Here is a 26,019-nt window from a genome sequence, read left to right on the forward strand (position 1 = left end):
GATTAATAGGAAAATCACTAATGTTTTGGGAAAGGACCTAATTTGGTGATATTAAATTTAAGTATGGGTTAAGGGTGGTGATGGTGGTGTGATATAGGGGGTTTTTTGTGTCTTTTTTTTGGTCCAAGTTTGAGGAAAATCTGATTCCCAGCTATGGAATGCTTCTATAGTACTTATAGTTTTAAAGTAGTAAAAGACTGTTATTTGAGATATTAAGTTTTACCCTTAAGCTGATGCTAAATAAGTAACCTAGAAGCAAAAGGCAATTTTATGATCTCTCTTTACATGGGTTCTTAAACTGTATGTAATTTTTCTCCCTCTTTTTAGCATGTAAATCATACAGGTCATGATACGGCTTTGTTACTTCATACAATATCATTGTGCATTATGTTATATGCAAGTAATAGTGTAATTATATGTAGGACATCAACACTTTAATATTCTAGAACTCATAATAACATTTTTAATGTATTTATTTGGATCTTCAGAGTACTGAAGTCACCCAACTATATCGAAAATAAATTTAAAACTTCCATATGGCAGTTTAAGGAACTATTTGTCACTGTCTCTTTTTCAGATTTTAAATCTTCAAACTACCGCCCCTTGCGCGCAAGCGCACCGAAAGCGGACTCACGCCCGGGGAGACAGCTCCCCCTTTCTAGTAACTTCCCCGATTCGGGGCGTCATCAGTGCGCGCCGCGGGACAGTTGGATTGTTTCTGTCCGCCGCTTTGAGACTGAGGCCGTGGCGCGGAAGACTCGCCTGGAACCTTACGGTTGGAGCGAGTCGGACCCTACCTGCCATGTCGGAGAGTGCGGAGAGCTCCGCGGGGGCCCACAGCTCCTCTGAGTCCACCGCTCAGGGCTTCGCTGCTGCCCAGCCGCGAATCATCAAAATCACGGTGAAGACTCCCAAAGAGAAGGAAGAGTTCGCTGTGCCCGAGACCAGCAGCATCCAGCAGGTGAGGGGTTGGGGGCGGTCGGTGGGTGGGGAGCGCAGCCAGGGGCAAAAGCCTTGGTCTGTGGCTTCCGCCTCCCTCGCTGGAGGGTGAGGGCCCTTCGCGATGACAAAGCTGCTTGTGCTTATCCGACCTGTTCTCGGTGCTGTTGGGCGAGTATCGGGGCTGGCTTGGTCTTGTGGAGGGCTGCTGATACCAAGCTATTGGGAGTGGTGAAGAAACCTTCTGCGTCGTCTCCTCCACGGCTCCTCTCTGTTGCGATGCTGAGAGCCGGCCCGGGAGGTGGACATAGCTCGTTTCGTAATTCTGAGTTGCCCTGTTGAGCTGACTCAGTCTGGCAATAGGAGGTTCGCTGGCTAATTAGTACAACTGTAGAAAACATGCAGTCACCTACATGGCGGTGCTATAGTGCCAATAACTATCTTCATCTAAAATTGGCTTTAGAAACAGCGAGTAGGCTATGGCAATGATCTCTTAATTTTAGAAAATCCTCGTCTTTAGACTGTACAAAACTTCCACTACAAATAAAGCACAGCTTCTGCTGTGCTTCAGTGTAGTACTGTCTAATAACTCTGAATTGTTAGGGTCTTTGTTCTAAGTTTTTATGAAAGTCAGTATCTCATTGTGCCTTTGTTTCAAGAGAAACAGTGGCACCTACTGAATAATTGACACTATTTCCTGCGGTACTTCAGTTTTTTGGCGGCCTTTCATGGGAGTATTTACCAGGACTTAATTTGTTTAGACTGGGAGGCTACAAATTGTAGGAAAGGTGTGGTCAAAGCATAAGGCAGATATCTATAAAGCCAGTCTCCCCTCTTTATGAAGGATGTAGATATTGCTATGCTAAAATACTTGAAAAGATGAAGACCCCTGAAGTATATTCAGAGCTTACTTAATTTTCTATAAAATTTCTCAGAAACTCAGTGTATGCAGCTTGACATCGTTATTTTTTTGTGCAGTTGGTAACTGCAAACCTCACCAAAAAAATTGATTACATATGTAAGAGTACAATTGATGTATTGAAATTAAGCTTTAAATCTTGAGTTGCTAAAGAGGCAGAAGACATTTGTTTTCAGGAAGGAAATGCAAAACGTGAGTTAAAAAGCTCTGAGTGATCTTCTAGCCAGAGTGTGCCACCTAATTTTAAAATTCTTTGTAGTTCCATTTTGGTTTTTAATATAATATGCTGGTTCTAATTTAAGGATCACATTTGACCTGAAAAACAGTTTGATTGCAATAATATTGGGGACTTCAGGAATTATAAATAAATTCATTTAAGATATGAATTCCTAATATATCTAACTTGAACAGCATAATTTCAAATGTGAATCCCAATGGGAATATCAGTTTTTCCTAGTAGATGGTCATCTTAAAAACTGAAATAGTTATACAAACTAACAAAACCATAAGTTTTTACTGAAAAAACTAATTAAAAAAAGTGATTAATAGAACATATTGCCTTAAAATGTCTTCATTGTCTATAGATATCTTAAATTTTTAAGTATTGTCTTGGTATCCCTTTGAGCTGATATTAACAGATTAGATATGCAGTTGAATCTTCCTGTGAAGTAAGACTGCTGCTGCCCCTGTGGATCCACCATTTGCTTTGATTTCTGGACAAAGTTATAGCTAGCACAAAAAAATATGCAAGACTGTAGTGTGACTAGTATTGGCTGTTTTGCTTAAACAGTCAAAATAACTTGCTGTTAATAATAAGCATTATGTAGCATAATAACAATAGATGTGATGTTTCTAGAGCCAGCCCTGAAAATAGATTAGCCTCAAATAAACAAATTGAACATCCGTTTAAATGCATATGGGATCAGCAAGTGGGTTATTGTGTTGGTTTTGCTTAGCCCAGAACATCAGCAAGGTATCTTTAGCATCTAAGAGAAATATAAACTCTTCAAAAGCTGTTGTGGTAGGCCTGAAGAAGTGTCTGAAGGGTTGGGAGAAGGTGTACCCCTGTGTTCATGAATTAGTTTTGCTTAGCCCAGTTTTTGCTAGTGAGTGGGGTGGGGTACAAAGATGGCTCCTGTGTGTTCTATGTGAAGGTTCTGGAAGTTTTTCACCATGTCCAGCATGGTATAGGCAAGCCAGCAATGTCTGCCCTACTGGGGAGGGGGAGAAATGTCTGAATTCATACAACCTAATAGATTTTAGTTTGCTGTGCATTCCTATAACTAATATTATGACTTAGTGACTTGGTTTTGTTTACAATCACTTCAGAATAAAGCAAAAAAAAACAAACCTCTAAGACTTTTAGATAAATAATTTGGGTTATCTGGCCCAAATTTAGGGCTACACAAAGTGTATTTTATGTTGCTCCATTGATGTAAGTCACGTTTGCAACAGTTCAAATTTGAGGAAGATTTTTCTATGTTAGAAGACTTCAGTAACATTGGGTTTGGTATTGCTGATTCTATGTCCATGACTGTGGGTTCTAGCCATCCTATATATCTTCCAGGACAGGAGGGCTGGTGTGCTGTTGGCTGGTTGCTGCATCAGGAGCTCGTGACTGGTGTATCTGGGGCAGTCCATCCTCATTGTCCATGGTAGTTATGGCATGCAGTGGCAGTGTCGTTCAGCAACCAGTATTATACAATTCAACATTACAGGCTGTTCTCACCCAAGAATCAAATTCCCTTGAGTTACACATCATGCTTCCCTGTCCCTCTGCATTACCCACCACGTGCACACAGGTCCTTGAGCAAAAACAATTTCACAGGTGGGTTTGCTTTTGCTTGAGGCAGGACTGATCCAAACTGTCTTCCTTAACACATTCCTCATATGCACCACGGGGACTTTATCCCCTTCTGTGGTATGTGAAGGTTTTGATTGGGCAGGGCCAGCTCAGTTGGTGTAGCCTCTAGTGTTAATTAACCAGGTGGCCTTCACTAAATGTAGATCCCAATGTTTGAAGATCCCACCTCCCATTGCTTTCAATGTGGTTTTTAACAGTCCATTCTACCATTCAGTTTTCCCAGAGGCTGGTGCATGACAGGGAATATGGTACACCCACTAAATTCCATGCTCTCTGGCCCAGGTGTCTATGAGACCATTTTTGAAATGAGTCCCATTGTCCGACTCAATTCTTTTAGGGGTGTCATGTCACCACAGGACTTGTTTTCCAAGGCCCAAGATGGTGTTCCAGGCAGTGGCATGAGGCACGGGGTACATCTCCAGCCGTCCAGTGGTTATTTCCACCATTGACAGCACATAGCGCTTGCCCTGGCGGGTTTGTAGCAGTGTGATGTAATCGATCTGCCAGGCCTCCCCATATTTATATTTTGACCATCGTCCCCCATACCATAGAGGCTTTACCTGCTTGGCCTGCTTGATCACAGCACATTTCACAGTTATGGATAATCTGGGACATAGTGTCCATGGTAAAGTCCACCCCTCAATCATGAGCCCATCTGTTTGTTGCATCTCTTCCCTGATGACCTGAGGTGTCATGGGCCCACTGAGACAGGAATAATTCACCCTTATTTTGCCAGTCCAGATCCACCTGAGACGCTTTATCTTGGCAGCCTGATCCACCTGTCTAGTGTTGTGATGCTCTTCAGTAGCCCCACTCTTGGGTACGTGTGCATCTACATGATGCACTTTTACAGCCAATTTCTCTACCCGGATAGTGATGTCTTACTGCATTCAGCAGCCCAGATGGGTTTCCCTCTACACTGCCAATTGGTCTTTTTCTGTCATCCAGCCACCCCCACAGAACATTTGCCACCATCCACGACTCAGCGTAGAAGTAGAATGCTGGCCATTTCTCTCGTTCAGTGATATCTAAAGCCAGTTGGATGGCTTTCAGCTCTGCAACCTGACTGACTTGAACCCCCTTGTCCCTCAATAACCTCTGTGACTCACTGTGTAGGGCTCCATATGGCAGCTTTCCATTTTCCATGTATCCTTACAATAGGGCAGGAATTTTCCGTGAAGAGAGTGTATCACTCTTCATTTTCTGGTAGCTGATTATATGGTGGGGCCTCCTCAGCACATTACTTTCTCCTCCTCCTCCTCTGATGATGATAGTCCAAAACCTTTTCATTCAAGCCAGTTCATGATGACTTCCAAGATCCCTGGGTGATTGGGGTTTCCTATTCGAGCTTGCTGTATGATCAGAGCAATCCACTTGCTTCACATAGCATCAGTGGTATGATGTCTGGAAGGGACTTTCCCTTTGAACATCCAGCCCAGCACTGGCAGTCAGGTGCCAGTATCTTTTTCTCAGTTGGGATGTAACAAGCCTTGGATCCTTTGTATCCCCAACTCCAGAACCCCAGGGGCCATCCTCAAGTCTCCCTAGATACTTTTTGCCAGAGGCCTCAGGAAGGATCATTCTCCCTGACTGCAGTTTAGAGCACATTTTTCACATCCTGTCCTGTTCTGACTGGCCCAAGTGCTACTGCATGAGCAATCTCCTGTTTAATTTGTTCAAAAGCTTGTTGTTGTTCAGGACACCACTTGAAATCATTCTTCTTCCATGTCACATGATAGAGAGGACTTTCAATCTAACTGTAGTCTGGGATATGCATCCTCCAAAAACCCGCAGTGCCTAGGAAAGCCTGTATTTCCTTCTTGCTGGTTGGTGGGGACATAGCTGCTATTTTGTTGACCACATCCATTGGGATCTGACAATGTCCATGTTGCCATTTTACTCCTAAAACCTGAATTTCCTGGGCAGGTCCTTTAACCTTACATCCTTTTATGGCAAAACTGGCCTTCAGGAGGATCTGGATTATCTTCTTCCCTTTCTCAAAAACTTCCTCTGCTGTGTTGCCCCACATGATGATGTCATCATTGTACTGCAAGTGTTCTGGAGCCTCACCCTTTTCCAGTGCAGTCTGGATCTGTCCATGGCAAATAGCAGTGCTATGTTTCCATCCCTAGGGCAGTTGGTTCTAGGTGTACTGGATGCCCCTCCAGGTGAAAGCAAACTGTGGCCTGCACTCTCTTGCTAAAGGAATGAAGAAAAAACGCATTAGCAGTGATAATGGTGGCACCACTTGGCTGCTTTGGACTCCAGTTTGTACTGAAGTTCCAGCATGTCTGGCACAGCATCACTCAGTGGTGGTGTGACTTCGTTCAGGCCACAATAATCCATTGTCAGTCTCCATTCTCCCTTGGATTTATGCACTGGACATATGGGGCTATTAAAGGGTAAGCCATTCTTGCTGACCACTCCCTGGCTCTCCAGTTCATAAATCATCTCATGAATGAGGGTCACAGAGTCCCAGTTGGTGCAGTATTGTTGACAGTGCACAGTTGTGGTAACAATCAGTTCCTGTTGTTCTTCGACCCTCAGCAGTCCCACAGCAGAAGGGTTCTCTGAGAGACTAGCCAAGGTATTCAGCTGTCTAAATCCCTGTCTGCACAGCAGCTATCCCAAAAGCCCAATGATGCCCTTTTGGATCCTTGAAATACCTTCTCCTGAGGTAATCTATGACTAGGACGCCCAGGGCCTCTGGGCCAGTCGCAATGGGGTGGTTTTGCCATTCGTTCCAAGTCAGACTCACTTCAGCTTCCAGTACAGTCAGCTGTTGGGATCTCCATGACCCCAGAAATAGAGATGGATTCTGCCCCACTATAGCTTGATGGCATCAGGGTATATTGGGCACCAGTGTCAACTAAAGCCTTATACTCTTGTGGGTCTGATGTGCCAGGCCATCAGATCCACCCAGTCCAGTAGATACAACTGTCCCATTCCTCCATCTGGCTGGAGGCAGGGCCCCTCTAGTTCTGGTCATAGCACTTGTTGTTCACTTCTTGTCAATATGACCTGGAGGTCCCGTCAAAAGAATCAGAAGTAACATCAGCCCTCCTGTTCTGTCTGAGGACTTGCCCATGGGGAAACTGGAGCGCCATTTATCCTCAAAGAATTTCCTGCAGTGATTGTTCTTCCTCTCAACTCACATACCCTTGCTCCTAGGGTAGAGGTGAGTTTTTCATCCCACTTCCTCATGTCCTCTCTGTGGTCATGAGGTAAAAGCACAGGTTACCTTGTGGTGTGAACCCTCTCTCTCAAGCAGGAGGGCACTTGCTTTCAATAGCAGAGACTCTGGTCTGTACTGGCAGGGCATGGAACATTTCCTCTCTAGTTTGCTTGACTCTTTTAAGTCTTTCCACAGCCTTGGACAGTCTTTCCACAGCTGAGGTGCAGGTTGGTAGGGAGGAAAACAGATGACCTTCATATTGCCAGAGTTGAGGAGTCACCTGAAGCACTGTTTGTTCTCTTTCTTTCATTGACACCAATGCCAATGAGTTGGTGTACGACAAGGCATGCGCCATACAAACTTCCGCTACATGGATTGTATGCGCTGGACCTCATCCAGATCTACGGGGGCTGCTTGTTATTTGAATCCCTATAGAGTACCTCCAGCACAGCTAATTCTCTCAGGTACTGGATACCTTGCTCCATGGTGTTCCACCTGCTTGGGTGCACTATTAGAACATTTTTGAGAGAATACCTTTCCCTCATGCTTGATAGGAGTCACCTCCAGAGGCTGAGAGTTTCTGTCTTCTTCCCAATCACCTGGTCAATACCCACATCCCGGGACAGGGATCCCAGTTGCTTGGCTTCACTACCGTCTAGTTCCATATCATGGGCTGTGAAATCCCAGCATCGGAGCAGCCAGGTCACCAGGGGCTCACTTGACTGGCGGCTGAAATATTTTCTCAAATCTTGCAGCTCACCCAGATATAGGGATCAGATTATTATCTCTGGCCATGCCTCTTCCTCCTGTTCTAAGGGCCCTGCTTCCTCTTCATCCCTTACTATGCGAACTGGTTTGGTCTTGGATTTCTTCTTCTGTATAGGGGCAGCTGCTAACAGCACGGGTTGTTCCTCTGGTTCAGCTGCAGTTTGAGTGGCCATGGGGCCTGTTGCTCTGCTTTCCTCCTCCTTCCCCTAAGGGTGCTGTCCATTGATGAGCAGTGTCCAATAAACAGTAGCCAGGGCCCAGCACACTGCAATAAGTTGCTCCTCTCTGGAGTTGCCACAGCATTGTCCTTGCAAGATATTCTGTCACTTTATCAGGGTCCTGTAGTTGTTCAGGGATGAACTCACAAACCACTGGAGCGAAGAGGTCCTCCAAAAACTGGCCCATGTTCTCCCACATTCCATGCTACTTATTACTATCTACCCTCGGGGCAGATTTCTGAATAACTTCCTCAGAAATCTCTGTCCTGACTGTAAACATGTGGACCGCAATGAGGAGAGCTGGCAGACTTAGGAACAAGAAGAGGCTTTCCTTAACATCCAAAGGAAGTTCAAAATTCTCAAAAGCTGTTGCAACAGGCCTGAAGGAGGAAAAGGGGGTGAAAAGCTGGGGAAAATCATCCTCCTCTCTTTCCCCCCACAGGCTGGGTACGATTATTAATGGATTCCCAAAGGTAGCACCCAAGGCCAGGGCAGGAGAGCAACACTGAAGACACATCCTAAATGACCCTCATTTCCCTTGATGTTATCATGTCATAAACTGATATCCCACAGTACACCAACAGAGCAATCCTGATCCCTCTCCTTGCTCTGAAAAATATCATTGCGAGGAGCACATATGGAAATATATACAGGGTTAGGTACCACATCCACATGAACAGACCAAGCAACATTGTGACCAGTGGCTCTGTACCTAATACAGCAAGTACTTAGATCAAATTTGTTTCCAACCTGCTCTGGGCAGATCTGTTGTTATCTCAGCCCTTCTTGCCTCATGTTGGGTGCCAGTTAAGGCTGTCATGGTTTAGGAATGGTATTCCCTAATTTAATATTCCCACTAAAAAGTCCATGAGCTGCTCCCTCCCCCCCATGAGAGGCATGAAAGGCAGAGATCACGGGTTGATAGGAACAATTTACTGGAAACAGCAATGAGGTAAGGAAACAAACAGGAAGAGTGTGGCTAGCACAGGTCTTTCCCATGAGAATTTTCTCCTGTGTTTTATAAACAAAGATAAAGTTTGGATGTTATTAAAAACAGTGTCTCGAGATTTGGACAGTTCAGGCCTGGCCAATCAGGCCTAGGGGGAGGTTTCTGACTGACTAAACTGGGTGACTGTCTTGGACTGATGTTATGATAATCCTTTATCCCCTATCGTTGGCTTATATGCCCAAGAAAGAAAAAATGTGTGGTCCTGTCTCTTTAACTACACCCAGCCGAAGAGAGAAACGCGGGTTGTTTTGAAAACATTTTCCCCAAGCCTCGCTCCGAGGGAGGATTCGTCGCCCGGCAGAGACTGCGTGCTGGACGGGGGTCGGAGTGAGCTCTGTTCCCGTTTTTTTTTTCCTCATTTTTTCTTTTTCCTCGTTTGGACCCCTTCTCTTCGATCTGCTTTGTCACCCGGAGACCCAGGAGGGCCAGAGGACAGCAGAGCTCTCCAGGGAGCTCCGCCCAGCCCCGGGGGGGTGAGGAGGAGAGGGGCTGCGTCTGAGAAAAGGACTTTTTAATCAGGTTGAATAACTCCTTTTCACCTTGGTTTTCCCCTTCCCCTGTGCCTTGCAGAGCACTCTGCGTGGTTTTGTCAAATAAATAGTTTTTTCTTCATTTCCATCTAAGAGGTTCTGTTGTGGGTGGGGGAGGGGGTGTCGGGGCCCTTCGCTCTCGGAGGAGAGAGAGTCTTATCATTAACCCGGGACAGTGACCTCTGAAAAATCTATATAAGTTGGAATCAAAATAATAAAGCGCTTTTTTCTTGCCACGCTGAGAATCCGGGTCTTTTTCTCTGCTAGCGGCTCAACAGCGACAGAAGAGGAACAATATTAATAACAATAATGTACCAAAGAGAGGGTGATTCACATGCAGAAATGCTCACCATGGACCCCAGGTAACAATGAACAAAGGGCTTTCCCCCTCCCACCATATTGAAGCTAGAGAGTCCCTTATCCCATGCAATGACTTGAGATCCTATAGAATAACAACCTAGCCATGCCCACACATCTCCAGCCTCTGCCCCCTTACAACTACTGAAAAAAATTAACTCTGTCTTGGCCGGAATCAGGACACCAGTAGACTTAAAAGATGTTTCTCTAAGAACTGGAACCCACTCTGTGAGCAGACTGCTAACTGAACAAATGCTACCTGCTACCCAGCCATAGAGATTTCTTACCTCTGTTGTATCTCAGACTCATTTTTTGAGGTTCTGTTTTGTCTCTTACTATGCTATAAACCTTTTCAATTACTTGCCTTCAGAGTATTAATACAGTGGGGGTTTCTGTTTTGGGGGGAATTTTTAGCCCTGCCTCTTATATAATTATTTAATAATAAGTCATTGCAAGATTAATGTTTCGGGTTCCTCTATGAGAGTTCACTAAGATGTTTGGAATAGGATTTTTTTAAAAATCAAGGTGACCATACTACTTGAAGAATGCTAAATTTTGTTAACTTCTGGAGGGCTTTCCAACTGCCTAAGATCTGTTCATTTAGTCTACTGACTAGTCATGTTGAACAGGTTTATTTGATTTTCTTATATTTGCTTTTTTATATTTTGCTTTTTCTGTGAGAGTACTTTATGAAGAATAACGAATCTCAGTCAGAAGTCAGTCAAAACATAACATGGTTGTTATTAGTTAAGAAGGCAGGAAGAAATACAATTACTTTTCCAGGTTCAGTTGTTTTAATGAAGGTATGATTTAACAATCAGCTGAACTATGTGTCAGTTCACCATGCCCTGGGCCAAAAGCACATTTCATGTGGCTATCATGAGTTGGATGAGAGAGCAGAGGTGCCCAAGAAATAATTTTTGACTGTGTGGAAAGGACTGCTAGTTTGACATGTGAAAGGTAGCAGTAATATGTCCAAGAAGAAAGGATACTGCTCCTTTCAGTGCCTGCACAAATGTGAACTGAATTAACATAATGGTTTGTTGCATTCTCAGCATGTCAGCAATGGATTGTTTCACTAACATGTTTCTGGATTGTATATAGCAAAACATATTGAGCAAGTAGATTAATATAATGTGAGCAAAATAGTTTTTCCTTAAATTATAAAAAAATAATAGTTCAGTATTCAATTACGTAACTATATAATGTTAACTTCTGTTTAGTTCAAGGAAGAAATCTCTAAGCATTTCAAGTCCCACACTGATCAACTTGTTTTGATATTTGCTGGAAAAATTTTAAAAGATCAAGATACTTTGATTCAGCATGGGATTCACGATGGACTTACTGTTCACCTGGTCATCAAAATGCAAAACAGGTAACCTGACTGATGAGCAATCTTATTTTTACCTCAAAGTAGTAAAAAAATTCTTAATTCCTAGCGTGATAGCTTTCTCTGGGGCAAACCTAGGTTTGACTAAAATGCATTCAAAAGCAGTACAAATACTCCTGCTATCAAATAAGAGAAGCAACCCCAAAATGTGTAAGGTTGTGTCCCTAGATATCATACATACACTTTTTAAAGTTAATGTTATTTTCTAATCTGAGCCATTACTATTAAATCACTTGAATTGGCATCTTTGTTGCAGTTGGTGCAGAATAACAGTCTGAATACACTCTGAATAGTCCTTGATCTGTTTCATCACTGCGTGGTAGCACCCATGCTTATGCTCCTGCAATAGACAGGTGTGGTGAGCATATGAATTGGGCAAGCAGCCTTTAGTGCTTGTGCTAGTTTATGATGGTGTTAACTTTGTGTAACTACATTGTTACCATGCTCTTACAGTCTTAAAGAATATTAAATTTCTGATACTAGTCTTGTGATGAAATTAACTTTAAGTTAATTTGATGTTCAGTGGGGTGACCTACTAACAGTATGGTATGGAATAGATCCTGTATTATAGATTTTGGTAGCCTTGTCTTCTTTAAGGATAGTATAAAAAGATGGTAATAGTTGCAGTGATGCCCATCCATTTTCTTAGTCTTAAAAATTACTGTTTTGAAGAAGTGATGAGATTATAGATATCTGAGAATTACAATATGATAGAAGTTGAAAGGAACTCGGGGTCATCTAGTCAAACACCCCTGCTCAAGCAGGGCCACATAGAGGCAGTTGCCCTGGAACACGTCCAGATGGCTTTTGAACATGTCCAAGGAGGACGACTTCACAAGTTCCCTGGGCAACCTGTTCCAGTGCTTGGTCACCCTCACAGGAGAAAAAAAGTATTTCCTGATGTTCAGACAGAACCTTGTGTGTTTCAGTTTGTACCCATTGCCTCTGGTCCTGTCACTGGGAACCACTGAAAAGAGCCTGGCTTCATCTTTGCACCTTCCCTTCAGGTACTTCTATACATTGATGAGATCTCCCCTGAGCCTTCTCTTCTCCAGGCTAAACATTCCCAGCTCTCTTAGCCTTTCCTCATAGGAGAGAGGTTCCAGTCCTTTCATCATCTTTGTGGTTCCTCATTGGACTCCCTTCAATATGTCCGTGTCTTGCTTGTACTGCGTAGCCAAGAACTAGTCACAGGACTCCAGGTGTGGCCTCACCAGTGCTGAGCAGAGGGAAAGGGTCACCTCCCTTGACCTGCCGACAACACTCCTAATACAGCCTAGGATACCATTCGCCTTCTTTGCAGCAAAGGCACAGTGCTGGCTCATGTTCACCCTGGTGTCCACCAAGACCCAGTGCCTTTTCTGCCAAGTTGCTTTACAGCTGGGTGGTTGTGGCTAGCACAGGTCTTTCCCATGAGAAATCCTTTTGTGTTTTATAAATAAAGATAAGGTTTGGATGTTATTAAAAACAGTGTCCCAAGACTTGGACAGTGCAGACCTGGCCAATCAGGCCTAGGGGGAGGTTTTTGACTGACCAATCTGGGTGACTTTTGAAAACTCTATATATATGATGAAATCAAAACAATAAAGGCCTTTTCCTTCTTGCCACTGAGAACTGACTTCCTTACTCTGCTAGCTGCTCAACAGCGACAGGTGGTCCCCATCCTATATTGGTGCCTGGGGGTTGTTCCATCCCAGGTACAGGACTTTGCACCCCTTCCCCTTGTTGAACATCATGAAGTTCCTGTCAGCCCATTTCTGCAGCCTATTGAGTTCCCTCTGGATGGCAGCATGACCCTGTGGTATATCCAGCTACTTCTCCCAGTTCTGAGTTGCCCACAAGCTTGCTGAGGGTACATTCTGCCCCATCATCCAGATCATTAATGAAGATGTTAAACAGGACCAAATCCAGTAATGATGCCTGGGGTCTACTGCCAGTCGCTGCCCTCCAACTAGACTTTGTCCCACTGGTCATCACCCTCTGGATCTGGTCACTCAGCCAGTTTTCTATTCTTCTAATCCTGCCCCTATTTCTTCATCTTCTCTATGAGGATGCTATGGGAGACACTGTTGAAAGTCTTCATGAAGTCCATATAGAAATTATCCACTGTTCTCATCTACCAGGCCAGTCATTTCATCATAGAATTTTATCAAGTTGGTCAAGCATGACTTCCCTTTGGTGAATCCATGCTAGCTATTCCTGATGGCTTTCTTGTCCTTCATGTGTCTGGAAATGGTTTCCAGGATTAGCTGCTCCATCACCTTCCTGGGCATCAAGGTGAGGCTGGCTGGCCAGTAGTTTTCTGGGTTCTCCTCCTTGCCCTTCTTGAAGATAGAAGTGACATTTGCTTTTGTCCAGTCTTCGAACACTTCTCCCAGTCACCATGATCGATCAAAGATTATGAAGAGTGGCCTTGTAATGACATCTGCCAACTCCCTCAGCACTCATGGATGAATTCCATCAGGGCCCATGGACTTATCTATGTCCAGTTTGCTTAAGTATTCCCTGATCTGATCCTCTTCCACTAAGGGTACATCTTCCTTGCTCCAGCCTTTTTCCCTGGTCTCAGGGGCCTGGTATTCCAGGAAGCCAGTCTTGCTAGTAAAGACTGAGGCAAAGGCAGCAAGCAGTACCTCAGCCTTTTCTGTGTCCTGGTGTCCTGTGTAACCAGGTCCCCTGTCTCATTAAGCAGCGGTTGCACATTTTCCCTAGTCTTCTTTTTGTCACCTATGTACTTATAGCCCTTCTTGTCTTTGACATCCCTTGCCAAATTCAATTCCATTTGGGCTTTGTCTTTCATAACTGTATCGAAGAAAGAGAGACTCAGACAATATCTTTGTATTCTTCCCAGGTTGCCCATCCTTGCTTCCACTTCTGTATACTTTCTGAGTTTGGCCAGAAGGGCATCTAGAGTTGGGGGGGGGTTAGAAATAATAAAAAAATGTAAATTAGGATTCTCAAGTATAATACTGTTCTTGTATTAAATGTCATTATTATATTAAATGCCAGACCTTGTGTACTGGATCTGGTTCGAATAGAGTTTTACTTTCATCATAGCAGCCTATATAGTGAGGTGTTTCGAATTCTTGGCCTAAGAGTGTTGATAACACTGATGTTTTAACTATTGCTGAACAGTGCTTGTACAGCATCAAGGCCAGTAAGTAGGCTGGTGTTGGGAAGGGGACACAGCTGGGACAGTTGAACCAAGCTGACCATAGATATTGCATACCATATAATGTCATGCTAAGCAATAAAACCAAGGGGAAACTTTTCTGAAGTAGCTGTTACTTGGAGACTGGCTTGACAGCGGTCTGGTGGTGGGAGGTGGTTATTGTCTTTGCATCACTTTTCTGGTTTTGTTGGCGGTGGTTTTTTCTTTGTTTATTAGACTGTTTTTAGCTCAACCCATGAGTTTTTCTCACTTTTGCCCTTCTGATTCTCCCCCCATCCTGCCTGGGGTGAGGGGAAAACAATGTTGTAACTGTGTGGGAATTTAACTGGCTGGGGTCAACCTACTGCACCTTGTTCAACTTGTAATTTTTTAAACTTGCTTTTTATAGATCACAAGACCATCCAGGTCAACACACACACACCACTGACAGAATTGCTACTACATCAATATCAAGCAGTAATACCTCAACACCAACTTCAACAAATATAAATTATTTTGCTTTGGGTAAGAATATTTGTTAGATAACATGATGGCTATCTTGATTTCAGTTAAGTATCTCTGGAGCTTTATTCTAATGTAAACAGGACTTAAAAAATTATAAAATTACTGATTACAAAAATCTGTGGCATTGGTTGGAATAAGTTTTTGATCAGTAAGTTATCAGAGGTAAGTTGTTTCCTTAATTTTTATGTACAGAGCTTCAGGCTTGTGCTCTTTCATCTTCAGTTATAAGGTGCCACTGATCTCAAATTCTGGCACTATAGGTAATTAAACTCCTTCCAGTCTCCTCCTCCTTAACAGTGCATTTGAATTGGCCTGAAGAGAGTATTAAGGTTGGACCTATAGCATCACAACTTGGAACAGAAGTAACAAAGTTACTCCTACCCTACAAACCAGCATTTCTCAGGTTCTGAGTCTGACTGCATTATCAATCTTCTCTTTTAGGAATAGAGACAGAAGGCTATTGATTTAAAAATATTATCTCTTTTCATAGTTGCTGCATTTTGTTATTCACGCTCTTTCTTTGTTTGATTTCTTTTTAAAAAACAAAACAAAAAAAAAAAGAAACAATGGAAAACTGTTAGGCAATTGCTTTTTTTAGTTGTAAACAGTTCTCCAGATTGACTAGTACCTTCTAAAAGTGTGAAACTTTTGTTTGCTGAACTCTACAAAAGGGAATTTAAAGCATTATTAGTTCTTGTTGCATCAGCAAAAAGAAGAGTCCTACTTTTTGTTTAGAATAGAGTATGCATCATGTTAAGAGATTCCTTATCGTGGTGGTCTATCTATAAATGATTATTACAAATGTATTGGAAAGTGTTGGGAATTAACCCAAGGCTTCAAAATTCAAACATCCCTTGTACCTCAGCTACAGTAAAGTAGAAGAAAAGCTGTTAGAATTCTTACAAGTTATATTTTGGATGCAGTTTGGATTTCTAGATGTCTCGTTATGTAAAGAAACAAACTCTTAGTGGATGACTCCTTAACAGCCTTGCAAAGATAGAATTTCCATTGAGTTTCATTATTTTGAAGCATGAGTTATGTTTATGTACTTTGTGCTTAAAAAGAACCTGGATAAGTTTAGAAGCTGAAAGTTTAGGTTTTTTTCCTTTCATCTTAAAGGTGGCCTTGGAGGTTTGACAGGCCTGAGTAGCCTGGGCTTAAATGCATCAAACTTCTCTGAGTTGCAAAGTCAGATGCAACAACAACTTATGTCCAACCCAGAAATGATGGTTCGGATAATGGAAAATCCATTTGTTCAGAGCATGCTTTCAAACCCTGACCTGATGAGACAGTTAATTATGGCTAACCCTCAAATGCAGCAACTGGTACAGAGAAATCCAGAAATCAGTCACATGCTGAATAATCCAGATATAATGAGACAGGTATGTAGTAAGAACTTTCATGACCTTTGATTATATTGTAACTGGGAACAAAAGAGCAAGAATTGGACATGCTTATATGAGTGCTGAAATATTGTTGAGGAATTTAGGCTTGTTAGACAATCTGTGAAAGGTCACTATAGGAAATGGATGCTTTATTTCTAGCTGCTGATGTCTGAAATAAGATGATAATTTAAAAGAAAAGCATAGTTTTGAAATATGCTGAAGACTGTATAATAATATATTCTGAGTTTAGAGTTTAATGCCATTTGAAATCTCCTGTTGTCTAGTCAACAGTGAGTTTACTATAAATTAATAATTCTCCAAAATACTGCTTATTTCCAGTTTATGTAACTGTAAGTACTTTTGATTGCTTCTAAAGTTATGTTATGTAAGGTTATGTGACAGAAGGCATCAAGAAACAAGTGGATGCTTTGGAAAATTTAGGTATTTATTTTTCAAGTTCACGTTATAAGATGCATGCTGTATTGATGTTAGAAATGGAAGAAACTGTGTTGAGAAGAGACAAGAAAGAACAGGATGGTACATTCAAAGATTTTTTCTTCTGTTTAGTCAATGCTTTCTGATTCAGCTAGCATACTGACAGTTGTGGCAGAATGTTGTCTAAATACAAAATTTTACTGACTCCTCTTCCACTAAGATGATGTCTTGATTTGGCTCTAATCCTAATTTCAAATGGAGTTAGACATTAATAACTGAGATGCTGTTAAATGCTGATGTTTTCACTTTAGAATGGATTTTTTAATTAATGCAAATTACATGTTCTATTTCATTAGACACTAGAGCTTGCTAGAAACCCTGCAATGATGCAGGAAATTATGCGAAACCAAGATCGAGCCTTGAGCAACCTTGAAAGTATACCAGGTGGCTACAATGCCTTGCGACGTATGTACACAGATATTCAGGAGCCAATGTTGAATGCAGCTCAGGAACAGGTGAGAAATGATTATAGGGACCACTGAAAGTAAGTGGATTTTAGTTGTTTGTTGGGTTTTTTTTTTTTGTTTGTGTTTGTGTGGTTTTGTGGGGTTTTTTCTTTTTTTTTTCAAAAGTGAAAGAACATAATGTAACTTTTCAAATGTGTACTTGACAAAGCAATTTCTTGAAGCTTGAAGTCAATGTGTGGTTTGTTCCTATGCTGTTTTGAACTTGAAGGGATAAAGATTGTTATGTGAGTTTGATAAGCTATTTTAAAGTTAATAAATTTTTATTATATATATTCTAAATTTATATTTAATTCTTGGACTTATAAAATTGCTGAGGTCCAGGAAAAATTAAGAGTGTGTTCAGTAACTTGGAACCTAAAGTGGGAAGAAAAAAGACTTTGAATTTTTTCCAAGTTGGAAACCACTATGCAAGACATAATCTTGCTTTGATCAAAGTACTAGTGTAGTAGCAAATGCTGCATTTAAAATGAGGTGTGATTACCTTTTTTTTTTTTCCCTTGTTGGAGGTAATATCTCTTTCAATGTTGGTATATTTTCAGAATATTTACAATGGCTTATTTTAGGATGGTGATTATAATTGATTAAGAGCCATCAACATTTATCTTCATGTGTAATTTTGGAAAGGTAACTTGATGATTCTAGCAGACTTAAAAATAGTTGACTAATAGATGATATGTGTTTGTTTCTCCTTCTGTAGTTTGGAGGTAACCCATTTGCTTCCTTAGTAAGCAATGAATCATCAGGAGTGGACAGTCAGCCATCTCATACAGAAAATAGAGATCCTTTACCAAATCCCTGGGTTCCTCAGTCCAGCTCTCAGAATTCCACAAGTACCAGCACCAGTGGTGAGAGCAGTGGCAGTAGTAATGTTGGAAATAGCACCTCTGCTACTACGGGACAGAGCTCAACTATACCAAATTTGGGACCTGGACTAGGAGGTGTGTCTGTTATTGCAGTTGTATATATTTGCAAATATTCAGGAGTTTGGTGAAATGATTCTGTTATTAGAAAGAGATGTTTTGATTAAAAGTTTGTATTGTTGTTTATTTCCATAGAACAATTGACTAGTATCAAAGTCCTCTGTGGAAAAACAAACATGAAAAATAAACCAAGAGTGCTAACAATACTTGTGTACTGCCTTAAAATAACAAACGTAGGGAATCTGTACACGAATGATAATATTTTTTTTCTGCTTAGAGACAAACAGGAAGACAGTTAATAATGTAGATACTTAGCCTGACTGCTTGTTGTATATGACCACTGGCTTAATTTGTTTCTAGGGCAGATGCATCTGTGTAAGCAGAACCACGTTGAGATGTATTTAAGGGGCTAAAGCTCATAAAAAAGGTCAAACCAACAAAACCATGCAGTTGTATCCTAGTTCTAGGCAGTCTAATTATTTGATTATAGTCGAGATTTTTATTAAAATGACCTTTTACTTTTTGTTTTAAGTTGGTATGTTCAACACACCAGGAATGCAGAGCTTGTTCCAACAGATAACAGAAAATCCACAACTTATGCAAAATATGTTGTCTGCACCCTATATGAGAAGCATGATGCAGTCATTGAGCCAGAATCCTGATCTTGCAGTACAGGTAAATGCTTTTGGTGTAGCAATGAGTTATGTGCAGTGAAGTGAAAAAAGGAGTTGAATTTATGATACAGTTATATTTTCAATGCAGAATAACTGTGCCAACTTCTCAACAATAACCTGTTTGTTGCAAATGGCCCAGTTTTTAAATTATGTTAATGTCTGACTTATTGAAATTATTACTTAGTTACCTTTAGCAATCTGTTGCAGTTAGTTTCTTCAATTTGTAGTTGGACATCATGTTAAGCATTTTCTTGTAACAATTTATGTTTATGTTTCATACAGCTCTATAATTTTGTGGCCTAGCATAAGAACCAGTTAAACAGAACAAATACTTTAATTATAAATTAAGGTAGATCTGCTAGTAAATAAATACCCGCCTTAGTTTGGGAGGACAGAAGTGGAGGGGAAGGATTTGGTGCCATATTTAGCTGTTATTCTGGTTTTGATTTCTCACCTCTGATCCTTGCTTGCAATATAAGTGCTGATACTGTTGTTTTATGAATGGTATTGAAGAAGTGCTTTTCAATTTTACTTACAGAAATAATATCCAAAGTCAAATCTTGAATGGAGATAATATTTTGTATATTAAAAAGTTAATGGGAAATATCCCAGGCTTTTTGCAAACAATATTTACAGGGAAACCATCACATTAGTAGTGGAGGTTGACTAGAAAAGGCTTTTCTTGTTACATAAGTGAGGTTGCTTTGGTGAGGATCTGGCAAGGATTAACTTCAGAACTTTAATGCCACCACCTCCCCACCCCCTGAAAAACCCCACAACAAAAACTACACCCAAAAAAAAAAAAAGACACAAAAAAACAAAGAAAAAAACCCGAACAGCATAAAACCAACTTCACACCACCAATTATTTCAGTCAATTCTCAGGGTGATGGTTCATTGTTTCAGAACAAGTTTTGATCAAAGGAGAAGTGGGAGATAATTGCTATGAGCTTATTATGGACTCTTACCTTGTTATTGGATTCATAAATAGTAAATAGTTGTCTTAAAATCTACTCTAGTATTTACTTTTTCATCTACTGCTTGATCCGTGATATCAAATATTTTTGGCCCATAGATGATGTTGAATAATCCTTTATTTGCTGGAAATTCTCAACTTCAGGAGCAAATGAGACAACAGCTTCCTACTTTCCTTCAACAAGTAAGATGAGATACTAAGTGTTGTTAATAAATGTCTGAAATTTAGTGAGCAATTTTTGCAATAAACTGCTGCCTTCTCTTGATTTCACTTAAAACTACATTCTGTTATGTGTATTCTCATTAGCTTTAGACACTGAGTTGCATTATCCCTTGATAATTAAATGCTTGATTTATCTTTCCATCCCTTTCAAAAGTTAAATCTGGCTTTTAGTGAATGTTTTTGTCTGTGACTAGCACAACTGCTTTGATTTGCTCTTGTGCCTTTGCTTAGAAGTAATTTGTTCTTACTGCACACCAGCCAGAGAGAACCTGTTTCCTACATGATTTCTTTGACAAAATAAAGAAAAAATATTATTACTCTTCCTACTACTAAGATAAGTTTTAATGTTACTTTTCTCGTGCCTCCTCCAACCCTGCCCTAATTGGGGTAAAGAGATTTTACAGCATGCCTTGAAAGATGCAAGTCATAAGCTAATTCAAAAGAAGTGGAATGGGTTCTGAAGATGTTTGCCTATAAAGATTGCCTTACCATCAACTTTCCCTCTTACACCATTGTGGTTGCAGCCCTGGTATTTGCTTTGTCAACTGTCACAGTGTATACGAGGACTGTGTCCTTTCAATAGGACTAAGCAAAATTTTTAGGAATTAAAAATTTAATCCAGTGTATGAGTTTGATCATTAGGCACTTTTTACAATTCAAAGTAAATGTGTATTGCCAGGATCTCATTGCATGTCAGCAGTGTTATGAGTAAAATAAAGAACATGAATTTCATGCCATCAATGATTGTCTAATTCTCCAGTCTATCTAGGTCCCTCTGCAAGGCCTCTTGTCCCTCAAGAGAGTCACCAGCACCTCCCAATTTAGTATCACAAGCACACTCGCTAATGGTGCATTCACCTCCTGCATCCAGATAATTGATAAATATATTGAACAGAACTGGGCTTAGAACTGAGCTCTGAGGAACACTGTGCCTGTTTGCCAACCAGATGTAGCCCCATTCACTACAACCCTTTGAGCCTTGACGTTTTTCCAGTTCTTCACCCAGCGCACCATGAACCTGCTCATACCACAGTTGGACAACATGTCCAGAAGGGTGCAGTATCAAAAGCCTTCCTAAAATTACCTTCCCTTCATCTACTAGGTGCATGTCCTTATCATTGAAAAATGAGGGTTCTTGAATAATATGTTTGCTAGTATGTTTTGCAGAGTAGATGTTGATGGCACTTAAGATAGGAACACATGCACAAATTATCATGATCAAAGAGCTTTCTGTATTAGATAACTACTGTCTTGGTTTAAGACAAATTTTAACCAATCCCTTTCCATCAATAAGGAGAAATGAATATAAGTAGATATAAGTGAAAAAATAACAGTTTACTAACAGGCAAAAAATAATAGTAAATAATCACTAGATACAAAATTGATAGATCTCATGAACTCCCTGGGAACAAAGAGAAACAAAATGGCAGAGTACCCCCCACAACATTGCAGCCCCCACAACTGACTGCATGGCTCAAAAGACAAGGGAGAATGGCAAACAAACCCTCTCCCCAAGATGATGCCCTCTGCAGGCGACCGCATGGTCTGGGAGACAAAAGGGAAATGGTGGACAAACTCCTCTGGGAAGGTAGGAGCTTATGAAGCAGTTCTAGTAGCAGATGAGAACTGCCAGCATGTGTGAGGTCAGTGCTGCCACTCACTGCTTCCTCCTGCTACCTGCTGGATTCTGCCGGTGTTGGTGCTGATGCCTTGGGTCCTTGCTCCAATGGGGGAGGGGAAAACCTAAGCACCAATAAGCAGTGGCTCAAGCCCGGATCAGCTCAGTCTTTGCGCTGCTGACAGGTGTTGCAAAATTCACTCTGAAACAATTTCTGATTGTGAAATGTAGCTTCTCAAGTTGCTACTGTTGTGAGCCCCTCCGAAGGGGAGCCTCTGCCCGCGCTGCCTCAGCTCTCCCAGCAAGAGCAACAGGGAAAGGCAAAAGGCAAGAAAGAAACAAAGAAAACCTCATGAAGCGGAGCCTCTGCCTTGAACAAATGCCACAAGGCAAAAGCAGGTCTGCTTGGGTGACTTTTTAAAGTGACCCTGGCAACCCTCCAGCCCTTGGGGTTCCGTTTCTGGCTTCGGTGCTGAGTATTAAAGAGACAGTAACAATTTTGGGCACAGAGAAATATGAAATGCAATAACATTTTGGGTTACCCAGAACAACTATCTAGTCAGGTTTCACTGTATTCAGCCCTGTTGTTTACCAGTATTATTATATAGGAGACTAATTTAGAATTATGTTGAACCAATATACTCCTATGGCTTTGAAAGATGATAAAGTCTACCAGAAGAAGTAATGAAAAATACTTTTCTTTATGTTCTCCTTATTTAAAAGAAGTCTAAAGAGCATATTGGTCATCTATCAACATTTTCTCAAAAATAAACAGTCTGAAGGATTTAATGTAAACATTCAAATACAAAGTTGAAAATCAGCAAGTTCTGAAAGGATATCAGATCCTAGAAAACATCTAGTGATAAAGGTCAACTTTGAATATCTGTATATTATTCAATTATGAGTTTCTCTCCTGTTTTTAGATGCAGAATCCTGACACGTTATCAGCTATGTCAAACCCTAGAGCAATGCAGGCTTTGCTACAGATTCAGCAGGGCTTGCAGACACTAGCAGTGGAAGCACCAGGACTTATACCAGGGTAAGAATTGGCCATACAAATTTATACAAGAACTTTTCTCTTGTGTTTGGGTTTTTTTCAGCTTTTGTCTTTCTTTTTAACACATAAAGGTTTATCCAGTTTTTATAGACTGTTCCTTTTGCATTTTTTAGTTTCATTCAACTTGTTTTAGAATGTCACACTTTTAAGCAATGGTCTATGGTCTTGTTTTAATGCTTTACTTAAGTTGTCATCCATTTTTTATTTGACAGAATTTTTACTTAGTAATTACATCTCATGGGAAGAGATTATAACTAAGCCATTTTCTCTGTTAGTGATGTATTTCTCTGTCATTTGTGCAGATTCAATCCTGTTTTAGGTGGATTGGGAAGCACTGGAGCTCCTACAGGGTGCACTGGAGCTCCTACAGGGTCCACTGTACCTAGTTCAATTCCCCGTGAAAATACAAGTCCAATATCAGGGACCACCGAACCTGGTCACCAGCAGTTTGTCCAACAAATGTTGCAGGCACTTGCTGGCACAAATGCTCAGGTAAAGTAGATCACTGTATTCTAGTGTGTGTGGTTGGTGGTTTTTTTTGTTTGGGTTCTTTTAAATATCCAGACACACAGACATCAAGAGCACCACCACCCCCCACACACATCCCCTTCCCCACTGTAAACCAACAGAATGCTTCTGGTCAAAGGAGAGCAGAGGAAGATTAAAAGTGATGTTCTAAGCTGTGCAAATAAATGCTGGGAAAGCATCACACTTGAGTAAAAGTGCCCTCTGAATGGTTGATAGGTACACCTATCTTCATACCCTCGAGTTTCTGAAATGCCTGGAAAGAAGGAGATTAAGGTGTTAAAGGGAGGACTGGTTCCCTGGCAAGTGAAATGTGGGCTCAGACAAGAAAAGAACTTAAGCATACTGAACATCATTATCTTTGTACTTCTGTGTTGCTGGTTGTAGCTCAGGTTATTTGGGGCCTGAATTTGTAGCATGCTTCCCTGACATCCTGCAGTTTCAGATTGCACAATATACATTGTGTTAACGTACCAAGTGGGATTTTGGCTTTCTGGAGAGCTCCAGAAGTCAAGCAAAGGTGGCAGCTTTGTGAAACAGCACCGTTACACTGTGGTACGTATCCAGTGTTATGGCAGACTTCTGGTAAAAGGGACAGTCCTGCTCTTACCTCCTCTGTTGCCACAGAATAAGGCAGTTCAGCTTGCTGATCTGACAGAAAAATTTTATGTAACTATGAGAAAGTGGTGGTAAGCATAGCTATAGGAAGCCATGTTCTCATAGATATTTTTATCCTGCTAGATCTTACACTACCAATTCAGTATTCTGTTTAGTTTTTCTGGGGGAGGAGGGAAGCAGATGGGGGTGAGGAATATTTACATTTCAGCCAGTATGTTTGCATTTTAATAGTTTGGAATTATATGCAGTTTTAAAATACTGTTAGGAATTTCTCAATGGATGAAACTAAGTAAAACAAAAGGAAAATTAGCAGTAGGTGCAAAAATATTGTGTTGATATGTAAACAGTCTCACTCATTTCAAAAAGTGGCTTCTCAGTATTACTCTGACCTTATGTACTTTAAGGCATATTATTTTCATATAATTGTTGTGCTTCACAAATGTCTCTGAAGATCATACAACTGAAATTATTGATAATTTTGCTATTACTTTATGAGCAATATATTTGAGCAAGATCAACTCATAAAGCACAGCTGTCACTTTGCCTTATGCTGAACTTTTTCTAACTAGAATTTTGGTAAATTTAATCAACAAATACTTGGAGCATTAAAGAAGTAACTTTTATGTCAAGGAAAAAGAAAGAGCCTACCACATTCACTGTTGCCAACAGTGAAATTCTCAAAATTTTGCTATTCTACATTACTAGATTAGATTAATTCATTTAAAAAAAAAGTCTGCATGCACATTATTAAAAAGCTGTTCTTGGGACACATTTATCAGATTTAACTGCTCCTTTTTTATTAAACAAGCAGCTTCTCTTGTAGTTCATAAATGTCACATAAGTGAAGATACTCTTAAAATTTGAGGCTATTCTGACTTGTTTGATCAATAATTCAGTTGTGAATGAAATTTGGGGAATTGAAAAAGATGCATTCAGAAATTAGAACCACAAGAAGTGGTTCTGAATTAGCTATGTTTAAATCCTGTACTTTGCCAAATATGTATTATGCTTTTATAGCTTGAGATTTTTCTTCTTAGCAGTTACAAAATCCAGAAGTTAGATTTCAGCAACAACTGGAGCAGCTGAGTGCAATGGGCTTTTTGAACCATGAAGCAAACTTACAAGCTCTAATGGCAACAGGAGGAGATATCAGTGCAGCTATTGAAAGGCTCCTTGGTGCTCAGCTTTCATAGCACTGTTTCTTTAAATTGAAAAAATGTAATTTATTTTTGATAACAGTCCTTAAATCTTTAAAACAGTTGCTTTATTTCATTTTGACTCTTGGGTTTGTCTTGTTTCAACCAAGTCATGCATTTTAAGGTCAAGTGCAGTAGTTTTCTTCAAATAGGGAATTGATGCATTTTCAATGAGTTCTTGCATGCATCACTTTTGTTCTTCATTATTTCTTAAGTTTTTGAAACAATATCAGCTTTCACAGTTGATTAAACAGGTTTTGTCTGACTTGCAACTGTCCAATTTATTTACTACTAAACCATTAGCATTTGGTAGTAATTTATGTAGGATACAAATTAAAAAGGAAAAAAAAAAGAAGGCTATAACATGTGGGTACCAGTGATGCTTATGGTGATTTTGGCGTGTATTTTTTTGCTAGAAAAATGCTGTAAGGTTTATACCACTTTGAGTAATCTACCATTTTTGCTTTTAATTGTATGAAGTATAAACATGACATATACAATGGAGACAGCTCATTCCTATAAATTTACATATTGCAATAGAATGAAATTAGAAGTAACCAAAAAAGGCCAGGGGGGAAAAAAAGTAGTAAGACATGGGGCTTAGTGTAGAATCTTCCAGCATATTTGGTAAACATCTCACAAAAAATGCTTGGGTAAGTTCATTTAAAGTATATTAGAATTGCTGTTCTAGTTATATCTTCACATCTAGCTACAAAGAAACCTGCACTGTAACATTGTCTCATTGCAGCATTGTTACAGATTAACTGTAAATTACCTTTGTGCAAATTAAAGGAGCACTGCCTTGTGCTCTGAAACTGTCTCTAAGGCATTTTGTCTTGTTCCATTGAGATTCTAACATGCATTATGATTTGTAATTGGAAACATTACTTTCAGCCATTGTCATGTGATATTCTAATTACTTTTAACCACCATGTAAAAAAATACTGTATATCTCTTGAGTTTTTATTGGTAATTACCACTTGTGCACAGGTAATAAATTAATTTAAAAGTATTTAAGCATC

At 40.5% G+C, this 26,019-nt stretch overlaps 1 protein-coding gene and 2 long non-coding RNA genes across 5 annotated transcripts in view; 2 read left to right on the plus strand and 1 right to left on the minus strand.

Annotated features, from left to right (window-relative positions):
* Positions 1 to 26,019, plus strand: part of LOC146425697 (uncharacterized) — a 177,705-nt gene that overhangs the window by 75,652 nt on the left and 76,034 nt on the right. The gene's annotated exons all lie outside the window — the stretch shown is intronic.
* Positions 1 to 26,019, minus strand: part of LOC146425700 (uncharacterized) — a 37,272-nt gene that overhangs the window by 9,801 nt on the left and 1,452 nt on the right. The window lies entirely within an intron of this gene.
* Positions 583 to 26,009, plus strand: LOC146425702 (ubiquilin-1-like). Of its 3 annotated transcripts, XM_085041615.1 has the most exons (12): positions 842 to 961; positions 3,426 to 3,686; positions 11,003 to 11,154; positions 14,730 to 14,845; positions 15,965 to 16,227; positions 17,022 to 17,180; positions 17,890 to 18,130; positions 18,645 to 18,787; positions 19,861 to 19,944; positions 22,525 to 22,640; positions 22,961 to 23,150; positions 24,842 to 26,009. In XM_085041615.1, exons 3-12 carry the CDS (start codon positions 11,144 to 11,146, stop codon positions 24,992 to 24,994), a joined length of 1,476 nt encoding a protein of 491 aa, XP_084897741.1. In that variant the 5' UTR covers positions 842 to 961; positions 3,426 to 3,686; positions 11,003 to 11,143; the 3' UTR covers positions 24,995 to 26,009. The 3 variants fall into 3 exon arrangements, with proteins under 3 accessions (XP_084897738.1, XP_084897740.1, XP_084897741.1); XM_085041612.1 differs by lacking the exon at positions 3,426 to 3,686 and having other exon boundaries at positions 583 to 961; positions 24,839 to 26,009; XM_085041614.1 differs by lacking the exon at positions 3,426 to 3,686 and having other exon boundaries at positions 583 to 961.

The sequence above is a fragment of the Lichenostomus cassidix genome, chromosome W, assembly GCF_008360975.1.
Source record: "Lichenostomus cassidix isolate B80296 chromosome W, HeHo_3.0, whole genome shotgun sequence".
NCBI lineage: Eukaryota > Metazoa > Chordata > Aves > Passeriformes > Meliphagidae > Lichenostomus > Lichenostomus cassidix.

Coding starts and splice junctions, on each gene's coding strand:
- LOC146425702 (XM_085041612.1), top strand. CDS start 803: ATGTCGGAGAGTGCGGAGAGCTCCGCGGGGGCCCACAGCTCCTCTGAG. Junction 17,181..17,889: donor TGAATGCAGCTCAGGAACAG/GTGAGAAATGAT, acceptor CTCCTTCTGTAG/TTTGGAGGTAACCCATTTGC. Junction 18,788..19,860: donor ATCCTGATCTTGCAGTACAG/GTAAATGCTTTT, acceptor TTTGGCCCATAG/ATGATGTTGAATAATCCTTT.